General features: G+C 34.2%; 2 protein-coding genes across 5 annotated transcripts; both read right to left on the bottom strand.

Moving 5' to 3' along the window:
• Window positions 1–132: 132 nt before the first annotated feature.
• Window positions 133–19,290, bottom strand: LOC132192868 (transmembrane protein 198). Of its 3 annotated transcripts, XM_059613054.1 has the most exons (8): window positions 19,103–19,290; window positions 18,866–19,004; window positions 11,732–12,011; window positions 5,324–5,434; window positions 3,779–4,080; window positions 2,469–2,622; window positions 2,167–2,303; window positions 133–2,056 (listed from the first exon to the last, which is right to left on the bottom strand). In XM_059613054.1, the coding sequence occupies exons 3-8, from the start codon at window positions 11,991–11,993 to the stop codon at window positions 1,892–1,894; spliced, it is 1,131 nt and encodes a 376-aa protein (XP_059469037.1). In that variant the 5' UTR covers window positions 11,994–12,011; window positions 18,866–19,004; window positions 19,103–19,290; the 3' UTR covers window positions 133–1,891. The 3 variants fall into 3 exon arrangements, with proteins under 3 accessions (XP_059469037.1, XP_059469034.1, XP_059469036.1); XM_059613051.1 differs by having other exon boundaries at window positions 18,866–19,290; XM_059613053.1 differs by having other exon boundaries at window positions 18,869–19,290.
• A 689-nt stretch (window positions 19,291–19,979) lies between these two features.
• Window positions 19,980–25,384, bottom strand: LOC132205885 (monoglyceride lipase-like). 2 transcript variants are annotated; one of them, XM_059635236.1, is made up of 7 exons: window positions 25,145–25,384; window positions 21,206–21,312; window positions 20,936–21,072; window positions 20,721–20,876; window positions 20,532–20,660; window positions 20,345–20,476; window positions 19,980–20,242 (listed from the first exon to the last, which is right to left on the bottom strand). In XM_059635236.1, exons 1-7 carry the CDS (start codon window positions 25,279–25,281, stop codon window positions 20,144–20,146), a joined length of 897 nt encoding a protein of 298 aa, XP_059491219.1. In that variant the 5' UTR covers window positions 25,282–25,384; the 3' UTR covers window positions 19,980–20,143. The 2 variants fall into 2 exon arrangements, with proteins under 2 accessions (XP_059491219.1, XP_059491220.1); XM_059635237.1 differs by lacking the exon at window positions 25,145–25,384 and adding an exon at window positions 21,688–21,885.
• Window positions 25,385–26,276: the final 892 nt, after the last annotated feature.

Genomic DNA, 26,276 nt, shown 5'->3' with positions numbered 1-26,276 from the left:
AAAAGTTTCAAAAGTTCGTGCCCTGCCAGTTGCATAGCTTCCACGGCGATTCAATTTAAATTAATTTTCTTGGAGAAAAACATGAAAGTTAATTTGAAGGTTTGAGAATAAAACGATCACAGGGAATTACATTGAAATTATATTATATTTATATCACATAGTAAAAACTTAAATAACAATGTAAAAATGATTCCAATTTGATTTTGGTTTACATCATATTATTATATCAAATCTTTGTTTTCAAATTACATCAATTTGTGATCAAATACAGAATGTGGAAAAGCTTCAATAAAAGAGTTGCCGAATCTACTTAATTTTAATTTACCAATTTTTTTTGGAATGATTCAAGGATATTATTTCTCCACTCTAAAATCTTTCACAGTAAGCTCATATTATTAAAGCCCAAAAAAATCTCCATTTCTTTTCATGATTTTTCAAATATTTTGGCAGCGATTTTGTTTCAAGATTTTCCTTATTATGAACTTACTTTAATTGTCATGTTCTTCTCTATCGAATTTCCAACAGCTAATATTATAATCTTTTATCAGTATTTCTACTTGTTAAAAATGGATTATAGATTGATGTGATAAATATACTATTATGAATTATATGAAAGTGACCAAAAATTATGCCCCCCTTTTACAAACACTTGATTTCCCCTGAAAACTCATACACTATTATGTAGCAAGTTATGATGCTGGACATCCAAGAATGCTATGACATCTTGAGAAACACTTATGATGCAGTTGGCTTTGTGTGAAACAGGAGTTGAAATTTGAATTCATTGTTGAAAACAACTAGAGTTTTAGTTAACACTGTTATCATGCATGCAGTCAAAATGAAATTATTTATTTTTATGAGAGAACATCTATTTTTCTAACAGCTAATTTTTCTTCCTCAGACAAATTTGTTCAAACACGCAGTTTTAGATGAAAAGCTTCCCTTTGTGTTAAGGGATGATTGTGTAAAATTTACATAATTATGTCAAACCTATTCGAAAATTGAGTTTGACTTTAATTTATTTGTCTTTGTTCATAAATGTATGTCGTAAACTTTTCCGGCTTTTTCCAGGTTAATTATTTCCGTCACTTCCTCCTCTTTCAAAGACGCAATTCTTGAGCTTATCACAATTACCTTATTTTTACATTTGGTTCTTTTTCTGTATTTGTCTTTCATAAGATTTTTAAACTAATTCATTGCCTTCAAAATTGTGCTTTTTTGTTTTGACACTTTTAATCGCCAAATTTAAGTTTCCTTATTGTCAATCCTATAAACTTTTAAAACTCCATGATCACATGATTTTTCCATTGTCAAAGTTTCGCCAAAAGTTTTTTTGTTCAATTAAATTTGGGGCCCTGCCTTTGTAACTCCAACTTTTGCCAGTTTGTGTTTTCTATACAATAATGTCTTTCAATGTATTCATACAAATTTAAATTACAAACAGCTACCTGTCCTTGAGACGGAACTTCAGTTTTTACACAAGAGAAAAATAGCACATATATTTTGTCACAAATAGAATTCATTAAAATGTAATATAACTAAAGCTCAAATAAGCATCTTATAACTTTTCATGAGCAAGTCATTGGCAAAATGCACCACTTCGGAATGTACATGCCTGTCAACTCTAATTCTGTCTTCTGTTTTCATACTATATTAACCACATTAAAATAAATAGGATCACACAAGCTGTGTTTCTAGAAACCGCAATGAACTATACTTAATGGGTGTGTGTGTGTGTGTCTGTCGGGAATGGCAGCTGATGAGATAAAAAGTAATGACTCGTTTGTGTGACCGATCCTCGACTGAGAAACGAGAGAATCGAGCGACGAATTCGCAGATTAATTCTTTGTATGTGCGCCTGATCACAGCGAGAGTTTGTTTTGTTGTCACCTTATCGTTCGAGACCGGCCATGGACCGCGAGTCGTCCTCAGACTCGGTGAGAGCTGCCAATTGGGACTGGTCTGCTGGCAGAATGGTCAAATGCGTGGCATCTGACTGAAGGGTGGAACTTTCTCCAGGCAGGCAAACTTTTCTCTGCAGGGCCTGGATGTAATTCTAAAAATAAAAAAATCAGAATTAAAAATATTTTTATTAACAGTTTAATTAATTCTTTCATCAGTAAAGAATTTTGGTAAAAAAGTTACTTTTAATTTTCATTCCTTTACCTGGCTAATGACGTCGCCATGAGCGGTTCTCACTTGGTACAGGTACCTGTACTTCTTTTGCCTCAACTCAGCTCTTTGTTCTCTGGTCCTTATCCTAGGTTGTTGGGCTACAGTTCTTGTGTGTTTGGACGGCACCACTGGAAAACAGCCAAGTGTTATTAAAGATTTTTTTTTCTCAAAAGGCAATAAAGCTGACGTCCACATTTTTGATAGGGGCCGCATTTTATAGTCCACAGAAAAATCTACTCTTACTTAGAAAGGACCCTTATCTGCGTCATTGAATAATTAAAAAAAAAACTCACTTTCTTGATGGTAGGTTCCTCTGCCTGTGACTGCACACTGCGTCATCAGCCCTAGGACCACCATAAAGGGCCAGATGCCCAGGATGATCCAACTGAACCAGCAGGGCACCCTCTCAGTCTCTTTCAAAGCCACTCTCTCCCACAGCCAATACACCTAGAGAAAAAAATCATGATTATTTAAATTAATTTTTTACTTATTGAAATTTTTTTCTTTTTTAAATTAGATATTTTTGCGCATATCATTCGATTTCAGGCGTGAAAACCTAAACGCCGCAAATGCCAGAGAAAGAACAAAAGATGTGTCGACTGTTTGCCGCTCACTTTCCGACAAATAAGCTACCTTTTGACACTAAAAGCGGCTGCGACAAAGCACTCAACTTAGTTAGAAACAGAGCAGAAATTAACTTTTTAATTTGTTGAAGCCTTGGCGATGGTGAAAATTTGAGAAACAAGAAGAAATTAAAAATGCGTTGGAAGTAAACCATAAAATTAAATGTGCGAAAATGATAATCTATGTACGTATATCATTAAATAATTCTTAAAGTAGCAAAATTGATTGTATTTAATATTTTCAGATGATTTTCATCACATACTCCTTATTGATATGGTCAAATCAAGCCTTTAAAACAATGGTGGCCAAAACTAGTAAATATAATGTTTTCAATGTAAGAGGATCTTTAAAAAAAATAATTTATAAAATTAACAATCAATGGAACGTTAAACGTATTTTTTTTATTCGTCAATTTGTAATTCATGATTTTAAAAAAGCAATGAACTGAATTACTCTATTTGCATGTAATTGGCAGTTCAACACCAGTTTATGGGGAAATGTGGTTTTGGAAAATTTACAACACTGCGCACTGTATATACTCGATCTCCATCCGATAGTGAAGCAGAGTTTTACGCCTGCTCCTATATTCAAAAGGGTCAGAGTAACAATTCGGAATTGTCCAAACAACCAATCGGCAAAGGTTACGTTACTAGTTTATCCGAGAGTGCTTGCGTATCGATATTCCATTAGGCTAAAGCGCCGGTGCCAAGCGTAAACAGCCCTAAAAAGCTTCAGAGAAATCCGACCGCAAGCCGAAATCAACGCAGGAAGTTATAAAATTGTAATGTGCGAATATTTCTGCCAAAATTGTGATGTCTAGTTAAATTTTTTATTTCGTTACCATCCGAAATTGTAAAAGAAAAATATTATTTTATTTTAATTTTTTTGTTCACTATAATCTCATATAATTTTGCAGCTAAATTGTTTCTAAAAATTTATTAGAATTTGAATTCACTTTGTAATTCAACAATTTACTCACCATGAAAAACTTCTCAACGAAGTAGTCGAGGGCCGCTGCAAGGATGGCGCCGCCGTAGAGACTGGTGCCAAGGATGGTGAGCCACTTTTGGCACGCCAGGTTGAGCACGGCCAGCGAGAGGCCGCCGCCCAGCAAGATGGCCAGCGTGACCCAGGCGGAAGCCGGCTTGTAGAAAGGGTCCGCGGCGGCCAGTCCGATGAAGGCCAGGAAGAGGCCTGTGTGGAAGCCGGTCATGAAGAGGCCCACGTACTGCACCAACATGGTGATCAGACCGAATAAAAGGCCTGCACTCAACGCTACACCTGAGGAAATTGCAAATATGATAAATTTTACAAATTGATCTTCACTGAAAATGAACAAAAAGCTTTTTGCTTTAAATATTTTCTTTCATTTTCTGCATAGAAAAGCGAAATTATTTTTAAAAACAGATTGTCTGATAATTCAATTTTCTTAAATTTTTAATTTTTATATGCTTTTTATGTAGAATTTTGATGCGTTCAATTGCTAAAAAAAACTTGGGTTAATGTACAATATTCAAATCCATACTAGGGAAAATAGTAATATTTTTGGAAATTGCATCTAATTGAAGAACATACTGAACTGGTTTCGCATGTTTTTTGTTTGTTGGCCAAACGAAAGTTGCGCCCACAGCGATTACGACGGAATGCAGGAAGGACGTTTAAAATTTTAATGACGCGCTCACCGCGCACCGGCAGCACTCTTGATTGTTCTAATCAACAAGAGTGGCGGCGACACAGTTGAAAAAAGGGCTCGGTGACAAATATAGCACCACGAGAGTTATTAAAACTTAAAAAGTCTGCAGGCGCAATTTAAAACAAAAACGCTCAAGAACTTTTCCATTTAAAACTTGAAACAGTTACGCTCAAGGGAAATATAAAAAATTATTTCCTGGCCTTGGCCCTCTTTTAAATTGTTTGTCGAGCCGTAAATAATAATCCGTCCATTAAACGCAGCACCCGCTTCAACTCCTCTAAATCCAGAGAGGGTTCACGGTTGGTTGCTGATGTGACCGATTTGACAATGAGTGTGTGCGTTCAATTGGCGATCAAAACGAATCATACACTGGACTGCCCTTTCGTCCTGTACATTTCATTTAACTTGCGTCCAGTCAGTGCACCATTTGCAAACTCACCTTGCGATTATAGGCTTAGGTTTATGTGGTTTGCCAATGTGTTCACTATTATTTTCTGATATATTAGCAAGTTTAATAAACAGAAATATAAGAAAAAGAAAATTGAATTATATTTTAATTTTTGATGTTTTATTTCTGATTATTTTTTCCTTTATTCAAAATTTCTTTAACAATAAATGCAGATCATGGAGGATAATTTTTGTATAAATTTTATAAAAATTATTTTTTTACTTTTCATTAAAAAATTTAAAAAAAATTTACTACTTTAATTTCAAGATCTGTTTACATTACAGACTCTCAGGATAGGCAAATGAATTTTTGCAATTTAAAATGGAATTTAATAATGATGTTATTAATTCTTTTATTTGTATAAACACAATGAATTTTTTTACCTGCGTTGCCGTATGGCGGAAGGAGAGCTTCCTGCAGGCAAATTAGATAGACCACAATGGAGCCAAAAATGAAGCCTGTGAGGAACATCACAGCCTTGAAGCAACGGTAACCTGCAACAAACGCAAATTATCTTTAACCAACAGACCAATTTAAAGGAGCAGTAACGCGATAATGCACTTCAAAAATTACATTCACTGACAAGAGGTTCCGCACAGAGGTTGGGAAAAATGAAGGAATTGATTACCGCTCTTAAGTATCAAAAATAACCCGAGTGCAGTTATTTAGACCGATAATGAAAACTTGCGGCTGTCGAGCAGCGTGTCTAATTCCAGAATTTCACGCTGGAGTGCCCATGTGAATTCATTAACTCTGTAAATTAGACATCCGGGTAATTTATGTGAGCAAAATGAAGCAGCGGAAGCGACCACAAATTAGATATTTAGTGGATGGACCGTTCGATGGTAACTGGATTCCAACGTATTCAAAATGAATTTCTGTAAAAGTAAATGTTGATTCAAAGAAATGCACAAAAATTTTAAATTATCAAACCATTTTGCAAAGGGAATAATAATTTATTAAATGGCGTTAAATAAATTTCAAAATCAATATGCAACGATGAAAAAAAAATATTATTTTAGTTAATTCATCAAATTTTTACAAAAACATTCATTATATGCAAATAAAAGGAAAACATTTTGTATAAATTTATATCCAAATAACAAATCTAAAATTTACTGACCATTTTTCCAATCCATATCATTTATCATGAATATAATAATCATTCTCTTTATGTATGCAGGCGCCAGTGGATATTGAAAATTATATTAAATTCATCTAATTCATCTAAATTGCAGTGAAATTTATTTTTTATCGATTTTTCCAAATATTTAAAATGCCGCAAGTTTTCAATGATTGCACTTCTTGGTGCATTTATTTACATCGTTGCATTGAATAAAACTTTTTCCAGCAACTTTTGAACGGTGTAAAAAAATGAGATGCACTTTTTCCGTAATTGCAAATTGCACTATACTTTCTGTTGCATTGAATAAAAAATTAACTAGAGCACCATGCAAGCGGAATGATAATGGACAAAGTTGACAGCCCCCATGGTGGCACACAGGAGCCACGTGGGCGCGTTTGAAAAGTGGAATGGGGTCAGAAAAGGGTGCTTTGCAGATGGTCGGAAAGAGGTCAGCCCGGGGTGCAACAGTTACGCAAGAGATGCGGAAGGGGTTGCTTTTGCATGGAAACGGAAGGCGCCGCGCGTCGACCCTAATTCCAGACTTGGCTCAGCAGACTTATGGCATTATTATTTGGGTAGACGAGAGTGGACCAAACGGATGTGCCTAGCTAACTTGACGCAGGCCAAGTAAAGATTTTTCACAAAAAGCTTTGCAAGAAATAGATGAATTCAGGACAGCTTTGAGTAACATTTTTGAGATTTAGTAGTTTAGTTCATTTTCAAAATGAACCGCCTACGGAATTTCGCTAGTAAGAAAAATCTGCTGAAAAATGTAAGTTTCAAGCACAAAATAATATTATTATAACATATAATATGGAATATGAAGAAAGGCCGCGAGCTATAAATTCACTTTTTTTCTTTTTAAATAATAATGAGATATTTGCTGATCGTGACTTTTATCTTTATAAAGCTAGTAGTATTTTTACGCTTTTTTAAATTAATAATTTATTATTGTTTTTATTGCTATTAGTATTAGCAAATCAGATTCAAAATATAATTTTCGTACTAAAACATTGAGCTGAAAATATTTTGCATCAAATTCGAATTTAATTAGTAGTTTGGCTTTAAATTAATAATTTCTGTACATATTCTAACGTAATATTTAGCAAATTTTAATATCCCATCTGTGTTATAAATATATATTTAAAAATTACTATTATCAGTTTAATCATAAAAAAATTAGTTGAAGGGTAATGGAATATTTGTTAATATCTTTTAGAAAAAATTTGTATTGAATAAATAAATGGATAAAGTTTAAAATTTAAATTGATTTATTTAGGTTTATTTAAATTAAATTGCAAAAATAATCTAAAATAATTGAGCAAGTTTCAAGGAATTCTCTTTTAACCCAGTGACAATAAATAAGAATAGAAACTCATTGTAAGACACACATGATCAATTACTGCATAGAATCTGCAGGATGAACAGAGCAGGGCGATTACTCAAGGAAGTGGTTGATCGATTGATCCGCAGTGATGCTGGAGAGATGGACCGAGAGATCGAACCGCAACACAGCAGTGAGAGTGTGCAAAGTTTACATAATGCTGGGGCAAAGAAAATTCAATATAAGCAGCCGGCGCGCTCTCCATAAGAAGTGTGTCACATTACACTGCATTATCACTTTATTATATTCGAGTGCACACAATGGAGCTACAAAACCCGCACGCGGCTTTTACTTATCTATAAATAGAGGTATCACGTTCGGGAATTAAAACGCCGCTTTTCGCTTTGCCCCTGCGCGCGCCTGCCGAGAATATATATCCTCTGCTGTTTCGTGTTGGGCTCAACTCGGAGAGATAACAAAACGACGCCTTCTTTCTCCGACCGACCGGCTAAGAAATGAATCAGATCCGCGCGAGAGCAAACCGAGAAACTGTAAACTTCTTATCGCCGATTGATTTCTGCTGCGTCACTCGCCGAGATTAGATTCGCAATTGCTTTTTCAATTGAGCGCAAAATAACGCACACTGCACTGTGTGTCAAATAAAGAAAGAAGCACTCCGAGCTGATTGCAAACAACACCTAATTAGCACTATTATCAGCTGTCGTTATCGGAAAGGCTCTCTAATTTTTGCACCCCCAATGTGTTTCCCGGCAGTATGTAGAGCCCTAGACTAAAAAATACTTTTTGCTGAAAATGTTTTTAGATTTTTTATTGTCAATTAAGTTGGATCATTGGTTTGTTTGAGCCATTTCACGAGAAAATATCAAGAAACGTCAATGTTTTCATGTAACTTTGCAAACAATAAAATCTTATTTTTTTTTTTTTTTAATTTTATTTAATAACTAAAATATCTTTAGGTTTCACATTGATCAAATTATCAATTCCAACTTTTAATTAACTTTAACACAGAAAAAGAATAAAATATAAGTTAACTTCTATGAGTGTATTTTATTACTTTTGGAACAAAAAATTTCTCAAAACGGAACAAACTAAAAACAAACTGTATGAAAATTGAAATTTCTTTTTTTTGCATTAAAAATCGATTATTACTTCATGTTGTATGTATTTCTCGTTAATTTATTAGAAATAATAATTATTAAATTTAATATTTTCTACAAATTCCAAGAAGGAAAAAGGCACAACATATCTTTCTAATAATAACTGAAAAGAAAAAATGTGCAATTTTAGTTTTAAATAATGGTTAACGTTATTGAGTTATTCTTATATCACATTGTATATAATATTAGTGTTTTTTTTTCAGTTTCTTAATTTAATTCCATGTCTCGTTGTTCGCTATTCATTAATTCGAGTAAAACAAAAAAAAATCAGTTATAAAAGTCCACTTCAAAAGAACTTCTCTTTCAATGGAAAGTAAAAGTGGTTGAATTTTAACCCTTGTTAGGAAATTCAAGTTTTATTCATTCTTTCTTCTCATATTGTTCGTTGTTAAGCCACTGCAGTTGTAAAGTGGGTTGTGTGCAAATGGGGTAAACGCAGCAGCAGCCAAGCCAATTCGTGCGGTCAAGCGTTGGCACGTGGCAAGCAAAACAAAGACGCGTTTAGGGTCGAATGCCGCCCTGAAAAAGACATCAGTCTTGCCGACTCTTGTGAAAGCATCAAGTTTTGCCCGAGTGGCGTAAAATTGCGCCATTTTCCTTCGCTTTTCCCGGGAGAGCTAAGTAAAGGAAAAGAAAAACCTCCCTTTCACAAACCTGCGCGCGAGGGAAAAGAAATCGTGTCAGGTATACGTACACAAAAAAGAGCAAGAGAAGCGCAGTTTTCTACGCCGTGGAAAATAAACACACGCGACAACAGATTGGTGCCGAGCAAGGTGAAGCAATCTACCCTCCTTTGCTAGACACCAGCACTGTTTCCAGGAGGGAAATTGGTGCTCAGAAGAGAGAAAAGTCAAATAGGAACAAGGAAGCTTATTTGTTACCCGTTGTGGGAATAACTTTGAAATAATTATTAAACAAAAATTGGAGCTCATTATATTATAATACAACATGATGAGAAAAGAAGAGACGGAAATAAACAAATACAGTTAGAAAGTATTCTTTTGAAATTAAAATTTCAACTGACATATTGTACGCTTTTTTGTTGTGTGATTTTAAATAATCTTGGTCACTAAGAAACAACTTGCAAAAAAGTCTTTTAAATTACAGTAAAAAATAATTTAATTTATATTTATGAATTCAATAGAAACTTGCAAATTCTGAGGGTTTTTTGAGCGGTGTCGAACTAACAATAATATTTTCTGGTAAATCTGATTTGTTTTACCCAGTACGAGAGAATGATTAAATATGAAGACTTTAGGTGAAACATTATCAGAAGTTAACTTCATTGTTGACTTTATCAATTCCCAGAACTGCGAGTGGATAATTCCATGTTCTTATCTAGCGTTTAAAAAACGTTTCAGCAATTTATTTGATTTACGTGGTTCTATTAATATCATGACGAAAAAAGGTTTCAATAAAAAATTAAGAAAACCACGAAACTCAGAAATTCATTTCCATAAATATTTTGCAAGAAACATTTTGACCATTTTTACTTCAAGTATTTTGCCTCTTAAAATTGATGGATTCATAATCAATTTTGAATCAAAACTCAAAACATTAAGGATCTCAGAAATTAAAATTATTTGGTTGGATAAATTGCCAAGAAATGAAAAAATACAATGTTTCTAGTTATTACAAAAAAATTGACGAATTCTTAAGGACTTTCAATTCTTGGTCTTTTTCGTTTTCAAGGAAGAAATATCTTGATTTCTTTTACTTTTCAATCTCTTCAGCAATCAAGTAAAAAAAAACAAGTCATGATAGCATGTTCACTGAGAACGCCTGCAATTATTTTTTGATTGGGGGCTAAATGAGTTAATCGCAGCGAGCGCGGATTTCGCCACAGGATTACCGACCGGAAATCCGCGTGGTGGCGCCTGGCAGTTGCGTTGCCGTGCAGGGTTGCATACCCTCTCTTGTCGGCAGCAGCTGAATGAGCTGTTGCTGGGCCGGCGGGTGCTCTGTCTGCGTCTGCCCATTATCGGGCCACCCCTCACACCAAGGTGCAAACGCTTTTGTTGCGGGGCGAGCGCGGCTCGTGACCCGACCTTCGCAAAGTGCGGTCATTTGGCGTTGCCGAGTCAAAAACTTTTCACCTCGTATGTATTTTGTATTAAAGGTTTCCAGTTAACAGCGCGTTCGTCACGTTTTTCTCGCGATTCCGACTGACGTATGCACATACATAATGCACACGGTTAGACGCTCGATTGCTCGGTGTGAGTAAACCGAGCAAGGAGTCACAAAGTGCCGACGAGTGGCAATTTATGCAACCTGTGCGCAATTTCAAAGGCAGGGGAAATTACAATAAAACTTGCAATTATTTCGAGAAGGTAATATATTTTATTGCTTTTTTAGTAGAAAATTAACATTTTAAATAATCGTAAAAATTTAGATTTTTACATCAAATTTTGTCAAGAATAAATTTTAATGCTAAAACAAAATTAATAATGTACATTTTTTAGACAAAAAACTGTCCCATTCCAATAAAATAAATTCCCATGATATTTGGATTCTCTAATTCAGTTCACTTCTTATGCTTTTCATTATAAACAAACCAAAATGTATTTAAATGATGTTAAAATTTAAATTTTAAAATAGAGCGGCTTCAATGGGGCATTTCTGTAAACGTGACAGACAAGCTAATTCTTTTTAAATATGGTATAAAAAAATATAATTTTACAGCATCTTTGCGCAGTTATTACAATAAACTTTCAATTAGTTTTTAACGTAAGTTTAAAAACCTAACCTTACCAGTTTTGTTAGGGTAGGGCAAGATAAATTCCAAATGAATTTATACTTAATAAGTTTTCAGCTCCATTGATCACGTCATTGTAGTACATGATTGTGCATAAAGACATCGCCCTTTTCATTAATAAAATACCAGTACTAGCTATTTTAAAAATACAAAACTGCTTTTTTATTGAACTACATTCCAATAAATGAGCATTTATTTAATTGATTTATATCCTCGCGCCATGACTTGAGCTTAAAAGCTCCTTCAATTTCCGAATCAATATATCTGAAATAAACCCCCTTGAGAAGGCCTCGATCACGGAACAAGGTAATAAACACGGCACAAAACGATCGGTTCGGTCTGAAGTTGTTGGTCGAGCGGGGTTTGTCACATAAAGTTATTTTTGTGCAGATAAAGAAAAATACTCACCGAATATGCTGTAGACGACTCCGAAAACAAGGTACATGCCACAGATGACGGCCGTGGCGAGGTCGTACTCAAGGCTGAAGAAGTCGTGGTTGCACTGCAGCATCGGCTCGAACGGCGGGGCCGGCGCGGGGGTGTGCGGCACCAGCGGGGGCATGTGCGGGGGCGGCAGAACCACCTCCGGCACGGCGGCCGCAGCGTCCAGGTCGTAGTCGGCGCTGCCGGTCGCGTTTAGCTCGCCAAGGATGCTCTCCAAAGTTGACATTGTTATGGAGAAACTCGTCTGAAATTAAAACACAGCAATATTTATAAAAGGTCAAATCGGCGAAAAATCATGAGAATTTTTAAAGGGAATTTATAATAGTTTAATGCTAGAAAAAAAACATTTCCTCCAAATTATTGATTATCTCTGTGTAAATTTAAATCCCTTCCTCTTTATCACAAAATTTAGTTGATTGTTCATATTTTCCTCAAGTTAGAAGTTAATGTTGAAAACGCTTCGAAAATAATGGAAGGTTTTTTTAATTTATAAACGTTTTGTTTAATTATTTTAATTCTTTTTTATGAAGCTTGCTTTTCTATTAATTCTTCTTTAATTGAATTTCTTTAAACAATTTCAATCTTGATTGTTGCACAGCTGCTACAAAACCAATAAATTTAAAACAGGTTGTCTTTGTAGGTGCAACGGTTTTTTGTAAGAGCAGGTGCGGCTTTCCGCTTATTTAACTTTAAGCCTGAAATAGCCACTTAATTGAATCTAAATTAAACTAGATCATATTTTAAAGGCCAGATAATGCGTGTTAAAATTTAAAGAATTTATAATACTAGCAACTTTTTTCTATTTTCCCAAAACATAGTTATAAAATAACAAAACATTTATGTTCAACCAATCATCAGCAGAAGTTTTACTAAAACCTTTTCCAATAAAATTATAATAACCTAAAAATTATCAATATAATTTAGATATAATTTTTTTAATGTATTGATTGTCAGGATTTCATGAGGGCAGATATGTAAAATTTGCATTTCTAGTGTTTTGATAAGACTAAAAAAAAAATGACAAGTGAGAAAGGAAAAGTTCAGCTGTTTTTAACCGAGCAAGAAAACTTTTGAAATTAAACAAAGATAAAAATATTTAGAACAAATATTGCATAATATTAAATTGAGAAGAATAACAGCAAACCGGTGACAACTTTTTTTTAAATTTAATTTACAAAACGTTACATATGGATTATTTTTCCTATTTTCCTCTTCCTAATCTAATATTAATAAATACAAAACAAAATCTCTGCCAGCATTTCAAAACAAGAAGTAGTTGTTTTATCCAATTTGCAAGCAAATTAATTCAAAAGCGTCTTTTGGAAGCACCAGGCCCACGGCAAACGTTTCCAGTATTTGCGAAAGCATGTGGACAAAAACTAGGCACAGACAGCAAATAATAATAACAATGATGGTGTGTGCATGTAGTGAAGTAACACAGAGAGACGGATAGAAATAAACGAAGAGCGGCGCGAGTTGCGCACCAAGTCGGTGTCTGGGGCATCGGCCAGAATTTCGCAACCCCGCCCGCCCGAGTTGCCACCCTGGCGTTCGCTCGGGTCGTTCATCCCTCCTCCAGCCTACCCCACCAAGTTTGAATCGCAGGACCCAAATTGTTTTCAATTTTTCAATTTTTTCACTAATAAAATTTGGGTCGATACCGCACGTGCGAGGGCGGAAAAAGAGTTTATCCAGAGAGTCGTTTTGTCTCACACTGGCGTGTGCAAAGTAGAAAAGGGCCGCGGAGAGAGAAGAGGCCCCAGATCGATCATCGCCGCTTCAGCCACTGCAAGCAAAAGCAGCCGAAAGCGGTCGCTCGCTGGCTCCTCGCGAGTGCACAATTGCTCTCTTTCCTCTGTTTCAACGTCGAGGCTGTGGCCAAACCAAACAAATAGAAAATGAGGATTTTGTGTGCGTTTCATCTCCACCGCGTGTAGCGAGAAAAGAGACGAGTGCTCCACAAACTTTTGTTGTGATGCGGCCAGAATTCTTCGAAGGCTTTTTTGTTCACTGAATTTCTAAAATGTGCTGGACGAAATGAGTTTTTTTTATACTTTATTACAATTGATGTGAGAGTAAAAAGTTTGATTGTTTAAAAATCAATCAATGTATAAATTAAAATTTATTGATGGGATTTAATTGGGATAAAAATAGTTTCTATTAGGCTACTTGATTGATTTCAGTATTCATTTTTAGAAAAAATTCCCAATACAATGAGTATTTTTTCGTTTATTAATTTATTTAAAAATAATTGGCCAGAAATTGGCAGAGCTTCAACTCTTTTGCTATTTTATCTCTTATTTTTTTTTTTTTTATTAATAAATTCCCGTTGCATTTAAATCCTTAAAGAAAGTGCTCTTGAATTAAAATTCTATAAAAAACTTTAAAATATGATCTTGATTTAATTACTGAAATTAAAAACATAGAAAATTATATAATCAGTAATTAAATAAGTTGAAAATTAAAGCACATAAACCTTCCTCATTTAAGAAAAGTAAAGAGAACATTGCTAATTGTATAGTGAAATAAACGGTCTCAAAATGGACTTGCCTCACTTATATGTGGTACCCCAAGTAAGAGCATTCCTGCGGCAGAATTCCTCTTTTGATGTTCCTTGTTTACTTTTTGCCAAATTTTATGCTACTCGCAGACTCTTTCTAATTGTAAGAGGCTTTTCTTTTTATACATCGAGTATGGAAAAGAAACGATAGGGCTTCCTTTAACAGCGCCCTCGCTTTGTTTACAATGTTCAAGTTAATTTTCAGAGAGGTAAAGTTCACTCTGCGGCAGACTTGACAGGCAAGAAGGGAGAACAATATTGTGACTTCTTATAGGGCTTTCTTGAGACTTTTTACAAAGTCGAAAAAGAAAAGCTGCAAAAATTATGTTTCCAAAACGTGTAAAAGGTAATACGAGATAGAAAAAGAATTTAAAAAAAATGTAATTTCTAAAATATAAAATAAATTTCAAAACTGGAAAGATTAAAATGAATTGAATAAATATGAAGAAATGTAAAAGTTTAAAAATTCATGCGATCTAACAATTAGACAAATTATCCTCTATTTCGTTTAAATTTCAATGGCCAAATATAAATAATTCAAAAGACATCTATCAAATAATAATTTGTGCAAATTCACACTAAAACATTATTATTTCTACTTAACTCTTCAATTCTCGACTTATTGCTAGTCCAAACTAAATTCAAAGTAAAATAATCCGATCATGTATAAGGGCGTGAGAATAATCGTTGGTGCGTGATCCGTCTGAACGATGAGGCACAAATTATTATTTCTATACCTGACAGGAAACCGCAACCACTGCTAACTATCATTATGGCAAAGCCTTCTGAGGAAGCTCCTCTCAAACTCTCTCCCATGAGCGAAGGTTAGATTCATTTAGCCGTCGACGGCAAGTGGAGACTCTCCACGCGTCCGAATATAAATAAGAAATTGTGATATCACTCTTCAGAAATTACATCATCCGTTGGGCGAAACCAACATGACACTTCAAGTTTGTGTCGCGCCCGAAATTAATCGCGAAAATTTATAGCACGATTACTAAGGCAGAGAGATGGAAAGGGGTTAGAAAAAGTTAAACTAGTTGACAAGACCCGAGAACCGCGACAAATTTTCATTTAGTTGACTTGATTGTAAGGCAGATTGCCAAGATTTAAAATTAAATGCACTTCTAATAAAGTGTCCTTCTGGTAATTTTTGCAAATGCTATATTTTTTTTTTTTAGAAAATAAAACTGTTTGCTTTTCGAATATTTAGTTTTGGTTTTATAAAGTGGGAATAAATTTTAAAAATACAACTCCAAATAATTAAATAACTTTAAAAATCTGCCAAATTTATGGATGCTACACGAACATTTTGAAACCTACAATAACAATTTTTAATGTTCTTCGGCCGTCAAATATTTTATTTAGCAGAATTTAATTAGAAATTAAATTTTTTTCGCCACAGTCATGGAATTCAATGATATAAGCTTATTTAAAATAAACAAAAACTTAGCGAAGTGGTCTTATACGAACTTAGAAAATTCGATTTGTTTGTAATTAAAAAAAAATATATTCTGTTTAAAAATAGCAAAATTAATCACATTAAAAAAGTTTTTGCTGAGAAACATTTTACTTGTATTATAATATAAGAACCCAATAAACACTTCTTGAAACTATAAGCAGAGATAAATTATATAACCATGTTTTATGATGTTTTTTGCGAGCACTTTTAGAACTCTCGTCTCATTATATCGACTTGGTCTTTTCGGTACTCATTAGCGTTTTTTCTTGTAGGAAAAACTTTTGGCAATTTTTTCTGAGCAATTTCCAAGCAACCAACCCTCTCTCCCCATTACGCTCCATCACAACTTTTTAACGATATAAATATTTAAAAATTTGTGTCGTACGTCTCAGGAGCAGAAAAGAGTTCTTCTTCTTTCGTCACTTCCTTTGAGTTTTTTTTTTGTGTGCCACAATTACTCCAATTAGTTTCTCTCTTCTGTCGCGCCGACCCGAAGCACTCTGCTTTAAAAAGCAAACACAAACCTAGTGGCTTACATTTAAACGCTCTTTCAACACACAAGTCTCGCAGCCGTTGTCGCGCGGCAGCGACGCAAACAAGAGCGTGAAATTGTTATGCGAAGTGCTTTTATTCGCACGCAATATATTTCACTTGCCACAAGCTAAGACAATTAAACTGATATCATGGCACGCTTAATTTAAATTCTCAGAATTTGTTAAGAAATTAAGAAAAATTTAATCAAAATTTAAAAAGCAATTAGCAAACAAATTTTAATTCAATTGAATTCTGCAAATCTTACAAAGTAAATGCTATAAGAAATATTAAATAATGTTTAGTTGATTTCACAAATCGGGCATCTATTTGTAATTACAAATTGGTTCACTGATAATTTGGCATGTTTCGATAATTGTTAGTGGCATTGAAATTGTTTTGTTGAATAAGATGTTGATTTAATAAAAATCAGTTAGAAAATATTCCAATCAAATGGGATTTCATCAACCTGCCAAAAATTCAATTCATCAAATTTTTGTTTCAACGTTACAGTGCCTTTAGATAAAAACAGTTTGAAAACATATTATATATTTTTAGGGACTTCATAAAATTTATTCTTGAAAACTCCAAATGAGGAGGAACTGTTTATAATTTACAATATTTTAACTTTTGAGCACAACGTAATTTTCAAGAAAAAAATCATTAGTCTCTAATAAATTGCCCACCATTGTATAAGTTTCATTATGAAAATGAAATACTGGAGGCCAAAGGTTAACTTGAGGTACATGTTACAAGCCACGTGTGAAATAATATTGGATAATAACTTTCTCGGCTCTGTTAGATTTTCTTGACAGAGATCGAGGCACAAGACATAAAACGCCAAGGCCTCACAATCACGAAAGTTTTAAAATGAATTATTTAAATATTTTGTCAAATGTCAATTTTTAAAAATTATCTGCCCATTTGATGCTTTATTTGATACTTTTTCCTCTCTTCATACCTTCTTTCAGACAACAAATATCAAATAAAATATTACATATTACAACGTTTTTCCTTGCCGTTTATTTGCGTCAATTTTTATTTCCTCACCAAAACTGTGATTCTTATTTCTGCTCTTTTCAATCGTCAGACATTTTAAAAGGCACAGCCGTCGGAGTGCGTATATTATTTTGCTGAAAGGAATTTCTGTACTGCACAGAGCAAAAATGAGTTCCATATTCTCATTATCTGTTTCCGAAAAGTTGCAAAATTAAAATCTAGATTCATATAATTCTCCTTGTACTTGAAAGATCGTGAGCAATTTTTTCTACCGAAAATAATAATTTTCTGCGAACCGTTGTCTTTCTCGGAGTTTCTCAATCACTCGCACCAATTGAAAGGTGCGGAAAGAAAATCACCTTGTGGTTTTATCCTCGGGTTGTCGAACCTTCCTTCCAAATAAAAATAACCGAGAGAGATTCTTTTTACGATAAAAGAGCGGAGAATGCGAGATATTATTTACGCATTTCCACGACTTCCATTTTTCTTTCATTCTCTGCGGCTTATTCTTTTTTCCACGGTATAGAAAAAGCTAAGGAGGGAAAATGATTTTAAAAAGAACCTCTGCGTGCTCTCCGCAGAGATAATAATAATTAGGTGTAAAAAATTCAAGGCTGAGACTGAGGATCTCTCTCATCTCCGCAGGCATGCAAGTAAGTGAAGAAGTCAAGATCAAGAAAGAAGACGGTCTCTTTCCGTGCGCATTTTATGACGGCACTCATGTTTATTTAATTTACCTTGTGGAGAGCATGATTCAGGGTGATTTTGCACAACGTTGTGTCGCAGAATGCGATAGTATGACGCATAAAAAAATGGAACATTTCAAACTAAAATAAGTAAAAACCGGATAAGAATTATTCACTTAAATTATTTATGCATTTCATGATAAATTAATGTAATATATTGAAAAAAAATTTTAAAACTGGGGATCTGTTTAATCCAAACTTGGGGTTAAACTAATTTTATTATACAAATCTTAAAAATTAAAAATTGTACTTTTTTAAATTATTTTCTTTTTAATTTTTTAATATATATATTTAAAGTCTTTGTCCTTTTAAATTTAAATATTTTGAGAAGCTCAATTTAAGAATTAATTTAATTAGTTCTGATTGATTTTAATACAATATTATGAGTGTTGAAGATGAATTAAATTACAGATAGCGATTTGTATTCTGAGCTACGAGGTTCATGTACATGTTTCCTTTGTAATTTGAGTTTAATAATCAATTTAGAGCCAAATTGAAAGATAATGAACGAATTTCTTTGAAGAGCTGTTCTTTTTATCAGTCTCCACGCTCATGCATTGTGAATTAAAATCGACGAACGGCGCGGTGCCTCGTCGACGGCGAGAGACCTGCCTGCATTTATTTTTCATAATTGGCCCACAATGACAAATCATTTGAAGCCGACTCGTTCTATATACCCGCGAGGGCCGAAGCAATTTTATTTCCAATGCCCAATTTTCACGGGTCGTTGGACCGAAATAAAAAATACATAAAAATTTAAAATCAATAATAAAAAGAAAATTGAATAGAATTATAATTACCTCAATTGCTGCCGCCAACTCCTCCGAGGCTGAGTGGAGACGATGGTCCCTCGACGCAGAAAAAATCTTCACTCTTCAGCAGACTGGCGGTGGCAAACCAGTTTTTGGCCGAAAATCGCCGCGCTCATGATGCGCCGTACTAACAAACGCGTGAATAATGAAACTCTCGGTGCACACCCAAAATTACAAAGAAGTCACTCGCATGCCGGAGATTTGCGGACAGTTCACATTTTTTACCTTCGGCACCACCAAAGTCCCCAATTTTCCAAAACACTCGGCCGAGCTCAAAGTCCGAGAAAGCTGGGCCGCGACGAATTTTAATTTGAAATATAATTTTGTAAATAAATATAGTGCTGGCTTTGGTGCTGTGCGCCCGGTTATTGAACCAAATCGCCGTGAGGAGAACGCCCGACTGACTGGCTCTGCTGCCAGCCGCGGCTCGCTCGTCTCTTCCTCCTCCGCCCAGTTTTGCCTTTCGAGCACTCACGGCGCTGCAATGCAACGCCAGCACCCAGACCTGCGGTAGACTTGTCTACTTGTGATAGATAGGTGATAATTTTTTAATTAATTTTTAATAATTTTTTTTGCATGTAATGATTTTTGCATATATATGATACCAGGTCAATTTTAAAGTATGTAAAACAATTTATGCAATAAATTATTGTTCGAACTCCTTTTTTTAAATCAGAGTTCAAATTTTATTGATAGATTATAATTTAATTTCTTTTAAAAATTCTGAAAAAATTTTAAAAGTACGTTGTTTACGAACAAGAATAATAAGTACGCAATAACTATATTCCTTAAATTTACATTTATCGAATAATTCATTTTACAAATTATTAGATTTTCTTATTTTTAATCAATATTATATTATAAAATTAAATTAACTACTTTAAAATTAATTTGAAACGTTTTTTAACCCATTTAATAATTTAATCTGCGCAAATTTGTGTTAAAATATAATTATATTACAGAATATCATGGCACTTGTCATATTTTTAGTGCTTTTTTTAATTAAGAAAAAGCACAATAATCATTGAAATTTAAACAGAAATTTCCTCTTTTTGCAAAATTAACACAGTTGGACTCTAGTAAAAGTAAATGCATTTATATGTTCCACAAAAAGTTAAATAACATTTTTTATTGAAAAAATATTACGAAGTTGCTTTATAGTAACAATTTTTTTCTCAGCCTTTGTTTGCTTCAAATATCGTAAGCATTTTTTTTTATCATTTAAGAGGAACTTTCTCTCCTCTTTTTCTGCGAAGCGGTTTTTCCTCAAACTCTCTCGCACACCCACTGGACGGTGTCTCTGATGGCCGCTTCCCTCACTGGCTTTTTATCAATGTAAAGGTGATGTTCGGCACCTTCATACAACTGTAATTTAAACAAATAAATTCAATCAATAAAAAAACTGCTCAATTTTACAATGCATATTATAGTGCCTATAAAATCTGAACAAAATATGTATATATTTACCTTGATTTGCTTATCTTTGGAGGGAGACTGTTTGAGCAGGTCTTGCGATCCCTCGACGTCGCAAATCTTATCAGTCGCACCGTGTATTATCAAAAAAGGCACGTCAAACAGTGGGAACTTTTCGTGGACTTTCTGAAGGGACAGAAAACATAATTTTTTTTCACCAACTCCAATTTTTACAACAAACCTCAACGGAGTTAAGCAGGGCGGTGCCCGTTTTCAGTTTGACCCCACCTGTCCACCACAGTGGGTCTTTCATAATCACCTCGATCATTTCCTTGTCTCCCGTCACGTGGTCCATTTTTAATTTACCTACCTAAAGTAAAAAATTTACTATTATTATGGTAAATAAATTTTTTTAACTTATTTATCTTGCCTGTAAAGAGGGCAGGATTTTGCAAAGAGTTCTGGCAGCAAATTTACGAATAGGCGACCTCACGTCCTTTCCAAGCATAAGGAAGGGTCCATTGAGCACCACCCCTTTTAATTGAGGTGGGCTCCTCATCGCTGACAAAAAGGCAACAAGACCGCCCTATAAAAAGAAATATAGTATTTAGCTTTTTATAGTGTTGTAAAAAAAGTTGTTTATACCATGCTGTGCCCAACGAAGAATAGGGGCACTTCAGGGTAGTGGTCACGAATGGCTTGGGCGTGAATCATGACGTCATCGACCATGTGCTCCACGTCCTCTATAATCACCTTATCACCACCACTTCGACCATGGCCAACTGCAAAATTCATAAATCATTAGAATTTTTTAAATAAAATAAAGGACGATTTGTCCTATAAAGCGTACAATGTAAATTTAAAAAGTAAAAAAATTTTTATTTAATATTTTGTATAGTAAATTATTTAACTTACTATGGTCATGTCCAAAAGCAAGAAAGCCCTCGTTTGCCAATCCGACTCCAACATCGTGGTACCACCTCAAGTGCTCTGCATAACCATGCATCAGCATTACAGCTGCTCTGTAAATCAAAAATTTTATATATTATTGATGACTCACGACTCATATCACGATGACAAAATGATAAAAATTTATAAAACTTCTATCTAAATCCTAAGAATCCCCATTAGAGAACTTTTGATTCTGATAAAGATGCGGTTTTGTGGGTTTTCTTTTTATCTTTCAATTTTTTCATTCTATTTTGGACAACGGCTTGGATAATGCCTAAAAATATAATATTATTGTCTCTCATTCCTGTTAAACACGCATTACGAAAAATAGTGACAAACCCACACAATCATCTCACATAATCTAAATTGGGAAAATAATTTAGGTCAGATAATTATCTAACTACTCTTGGTTGCGTCAAACTTGCGGTTGCTCTCTGCGTGTGTACCTGGGTTTATCGGAAGGGTGCCAGTAGTGGGCATTGAGGGGCACCTTGCAGCCCCGAAGAGTGCCCTCCTTGTACTCCCTGAAGGCCGCCCTGAGCGTGCCGAGTGTGGACACACTCCTGGACAGCAGCAACCGCATAGTAATAATCGCTGTCGCCACCAAACAAAAACAAAGAGATCAAGGGACGGCGACGCGCGGCACCAATTGGAAATTCGGTGCTCAATCGGTGCTCACACCGACCCCAGGGGACAAGCGGCCAAATTACTTGACGCGCGCTCCCCGCCAGCGCCACTTTCAATATTAAGGATTACACACACGAGAGAGGCAGCAGATAAGAAGCAATTAAATAATCACAAATAGACAAAATAAACTTACTAAAAAATTCCAATATTTTTTTTGTAGTTTGCAATTTTCAAACAAAAAAATATATACCACAGTATTATAAATAAATGTTTATTATTTTGATATTAAGATTTTCCGTTGTTCTTTTAGATTTTTAATTTAATTTAAATTTCATCTGAAAATTATAACTAAGCAAATCATTATATTAGAAATAAATTATATAGTTGCAAATTGTGTTTATTGATATATCACAAAGGCAATTGCTGCCCATAACGGGATACATCATTCATACATTCAAAATTATACAAATTCAATACAATTGAGAGAAAAGATGAGAGTTTTACAAACAAAGTTTTACATGCGAAATTTCACAAACAAAATTTTCAATTACAAAATATAAACACAAGAAAAATAACAGTAGTCAAGTTCTTTGGACATTTTTCTTTTTCTTTTTCTGGATGCTGAAAGCTTGCATTTAAATGACTGCCTGATACTTCCAAATGCCGCTTTCTTTGTTCTTTTTTTGCTCTTACTCCTGGCAAAAAACTGCAGCTCAAATTATGTTTAGTAAACAGGCTTTTTCGTCTTTGATTTGAGCCTCGCAATTCAGCTTTTATTATTCCAGATCAGTCCTTATTCAGTTTTTTATTTTTTTTTAATATGTGATTTCATTCATTCAGCTTATACTGGTTCAAATATTGCTGCAATAATTTATTTTTTAAAGAGTTAATATTTTCATTTAAACACCAACTTTGCGGCAGTGCATTCCAAAGGCGATAGCTTGTCATTCTGAAAGAGTCATCATTGCAATCAAAAGGCGGAAGGAGAAACAATCTGTGTGTTCTAGCAGCTCTGACTTGATAGTCATCGCGCAGCAATAATAATTTCCTTAAATAGGGGGGGCTGTTTTCATATAATATTTTGTGTGTCATCAACATTTGTTATATATTTAATTTTTTTAAATTAGCACCGTCATCAGTCCATCAAATAAAAGAAAAGTTAAAAAAAGAATTACTTCCATATTTGACATTTATTTACTGGTGCAACATATTTTTTAATTTTAATTAAACAGATGCTCATTGTTCGATTTGAGACATTTTGCTTGAAATCGACAAAATAATGTTCTTTTGCAAATTATATTTTTATTACTTCTTGATGCAGCACATATATGCCTTAATTATCTTACATAAGGATAATTACAAATTTTATAATTGTTAAAATTGTCTGCGCACATGATGCCAACATGAATGACTGGCAATTCTAAAACGGACGCTGCACAGGGTCAATTTTTTTACTTCCAAAAGTTCACTCGAGCTGATTAGCGCCAATAATATTTTTTATTGAGACTTAATTTTCCAATCGTCCTGGAGAAGAAACAATTATAATGGTGGCTCCAAATCTATATTTGAATGAGTTCAAATGAACTGACCTCGTCAACTACCACAGACCAATGAACCACAATAACGATCTGTATTGGTGTCAATTTGCCTGAGAGACAGATAAAAAATGCGTCTATCTCATCGCGCGCGTATATTCTTCTTTTTCTATGCGCAGGAAGTCGCTGTTTATGGCGTGCGTGCAAAAACAGCCTCTGCTTATTTGTGTAGTATAGATCGTCTGGTAGATGCATATTTAACAGCGCTATAATTAACTCTAGCTTGGTCGTGTGTGAGCACAATTATATAATTGCGCGGAAAGATCTCGGCTAATTAGGCCAAATTTTTCCTCTTGAATGTATAAGAATGAGATCCGGTTGGAGCCTTTTGTATTTTTATCTTACCCGGAGACAACCCAATATTATTGCACAGCATCAGGGTCAAAGGGTAGATAAGAAAAAACGTTATTTTTTTCATAGATAATCTCAGTCTTTTGAGTTATCATCACAATTAAAATTGATTTCTGCACCTTATTATAAAGAACAAAAACCGTCTGACTCTGGCAAAAAGGACGAACGGGCAACAATATCTTATATCTTATCAATTGTTATCAGCAAATGGTACAATATAGAGGTGGATAATTGAATTACAAACAGCAAACCATTAGGATTGTGTAAAAAAAATATAGGAAATATTAAAATCTAGCATTAAATAAGATTTTAGTTTCAGAAGTTTTTATTATTCTTAATTAATTGAATAAGTTTCAAAGAGTAGTCATGGATATAAGTTTTACTTTTTTATTTCACTCTCCTATGTGAATCGCAAAGCGTTTTATTGATTTTTATAAAAATGCGTCAAGTCAGCGTTAATTAATTTCCGTGCACTTTACGCGCGTATATCGAGCGTTTCTATGTCTTTCCAGACACAGCACAAATACTAAATTGTGCACTTGAAGGATTTCTCCTGTTGACCAGTTGAGTGCCTCGCTTTCTCACAACAATCAGTCTCCAAAATGAGACTGTGAAGCAATAGACACTTACAGAAATACCAAATTAGTAAATTCCTATTATTAGAATAATATTATAGAGAAGGAAAGCTTTATAAAACCATCAAAACCGCAGTTGCGTCGGGCTGAGCTTTTTCTCTAAAAATATAGATAAAGATATTAAATCAGGCTATTAAAAAAAAAATGTTAAATTTTTGTAAAAACTGAAAACTCGTCTGAATACCATGGAAAAAGCAAATGGAGGTTGCATGAATGTGCAGAAAATTAATAAAATGTTAATAATTCCATTCTTTTATCATTTATTACTTTTACTCCACAAAATTAAGCTTTTTAATAATAATATTAAATTATTCACAATTAACCCTTTTATAATCACTCAAACGTGTATTATGCAGTTTGTTTGTTAGTTACGTTTTTAGTTGCGATTATCTCATAAAAATTATTCGCCTGGTAACTTACTATCAAGGTTAAAGCGTATTTCTCTTTCTTCAGCAAAAAGGATTTGTTTAAAATGGATATAAAAATTGATTTTTTAATTTTGCGATCATATATTTGTTTTTTAAGTGTGCGCATTTTTTTAATACATTTGATACATGTATAGCCAGAAACTGAGGCAAGACTTTCTCATTCCCAAATTCTAAAGCCGCGTGACCTTTTTCACACGCGGACTTTCGCAATGCCGCGATTATGTGGACCCGTACACACAAAAACTCCCGTCTGTTTCTCAAACTCACCTTGGATTTCCTTTGGGCTTCCAGTATCTGCAGAAGAGCATTTCGTTCCTCTGATTTTGCAGTTCCTGTTTTTCGAACGACACTTGTTCGGCGCCACTTTTCTGGAACTGGGGCGCATTTTCAAAGTGGTCCATCATGGTGATGCTGCTGCCTCGGGAGAGCCTGCCAGACTACAACACTACTATGGAGAGTACCTGATGCACTGCAGCAGAGTTACCGCTGCTGCTATTCGGTCGCCTGGTGCTCACTCGAGCTTGGCGAACGCGGCGGCGAACGCAGACCTGCGCACTACTCGACCGCAAAATCAGCAAAAAAATGCAATCCAGTCTCAATTATTATCGTGGAATCGGATTCCCTCTTAAAAGCCATTAGTCCTCCTTCATGCACAGGATTTTTCCAACTCTACGAATAATACAAGTTGCGGTTACCGCGGTTCTCTGGTTTTTCTAACAAGATATGAGACATGTTTTTTTTTTTTTTATCACAATTTGGTATTAAATTTGATATTTGATCCATTATATATTATATTGCATATTAAAATCTGAATGTATAATAGATTATCAAATAAATTTATTCGTTCTTTAAAGTAATGAAAAAATCAAAAAAATTATGAAGTTTGAAGGTTTCAACAAGGCTATAAAAATATTTTTAGGAAATTTTTGGAACAAAAAGAAATTTAGGTGCTATTTAAAAAAAAAAGTTTTTTGATAGTCGGGAGCAGAGGGTTGGGAGGATGCGATAACATTTTATATTTTTTAGGTATAACGCGATAAGTTTAAGAAACATTAAAAAATATCAGATTATTTTAATTTTTAATATTAATTTATTCTGCAAATAAATGGCTGTCAATTAATTTTCTAATGAATTATATATAATAATGAAAGTCATTATCTAAAATAAAATAAAAAATACGCCACGAAAATGACAGTGTTGAAGGTTTTAAATGCTCGTTTTTGTCTGTCATTTTAAGCCCATTTGAAAAAATAGGGATGAAAAAAAAATGGAGCTGAACAATTTTCCTAAGCAAAAAAGCTAAAATGAAAAACAGAATTTGTGTCTTCCGTCTTCCTATTTCCCTAAATTTTCTAATTTTGTGCAATTTTATTCGCGCCTTTATGGAGAAAATTAATAA

Source organism: Neocloeon triangulifer, unplaced genomic scaffold (genome assembly GCF_031216515.1).
Source record: "Neocloeon triangulifer isolate White Clay Creek 2 clone unplaced genomic scaffold, ASM3121651v1 ptg000003l, whole genome shotgun sequence".
Taxonomy (NCBI): domain Eukaryota; kingdom Metazoa; phylum Arthropoda; class Insecta; order Ephemeroptera; family Baetidae; genus Neocloeon; species Neocloeon triangulifer.
The sequence above is the reverse complement of the archived record's forward strand: the minus strand, read 5'-3'. Positions and strand labels throughout refer to the sequence as shown.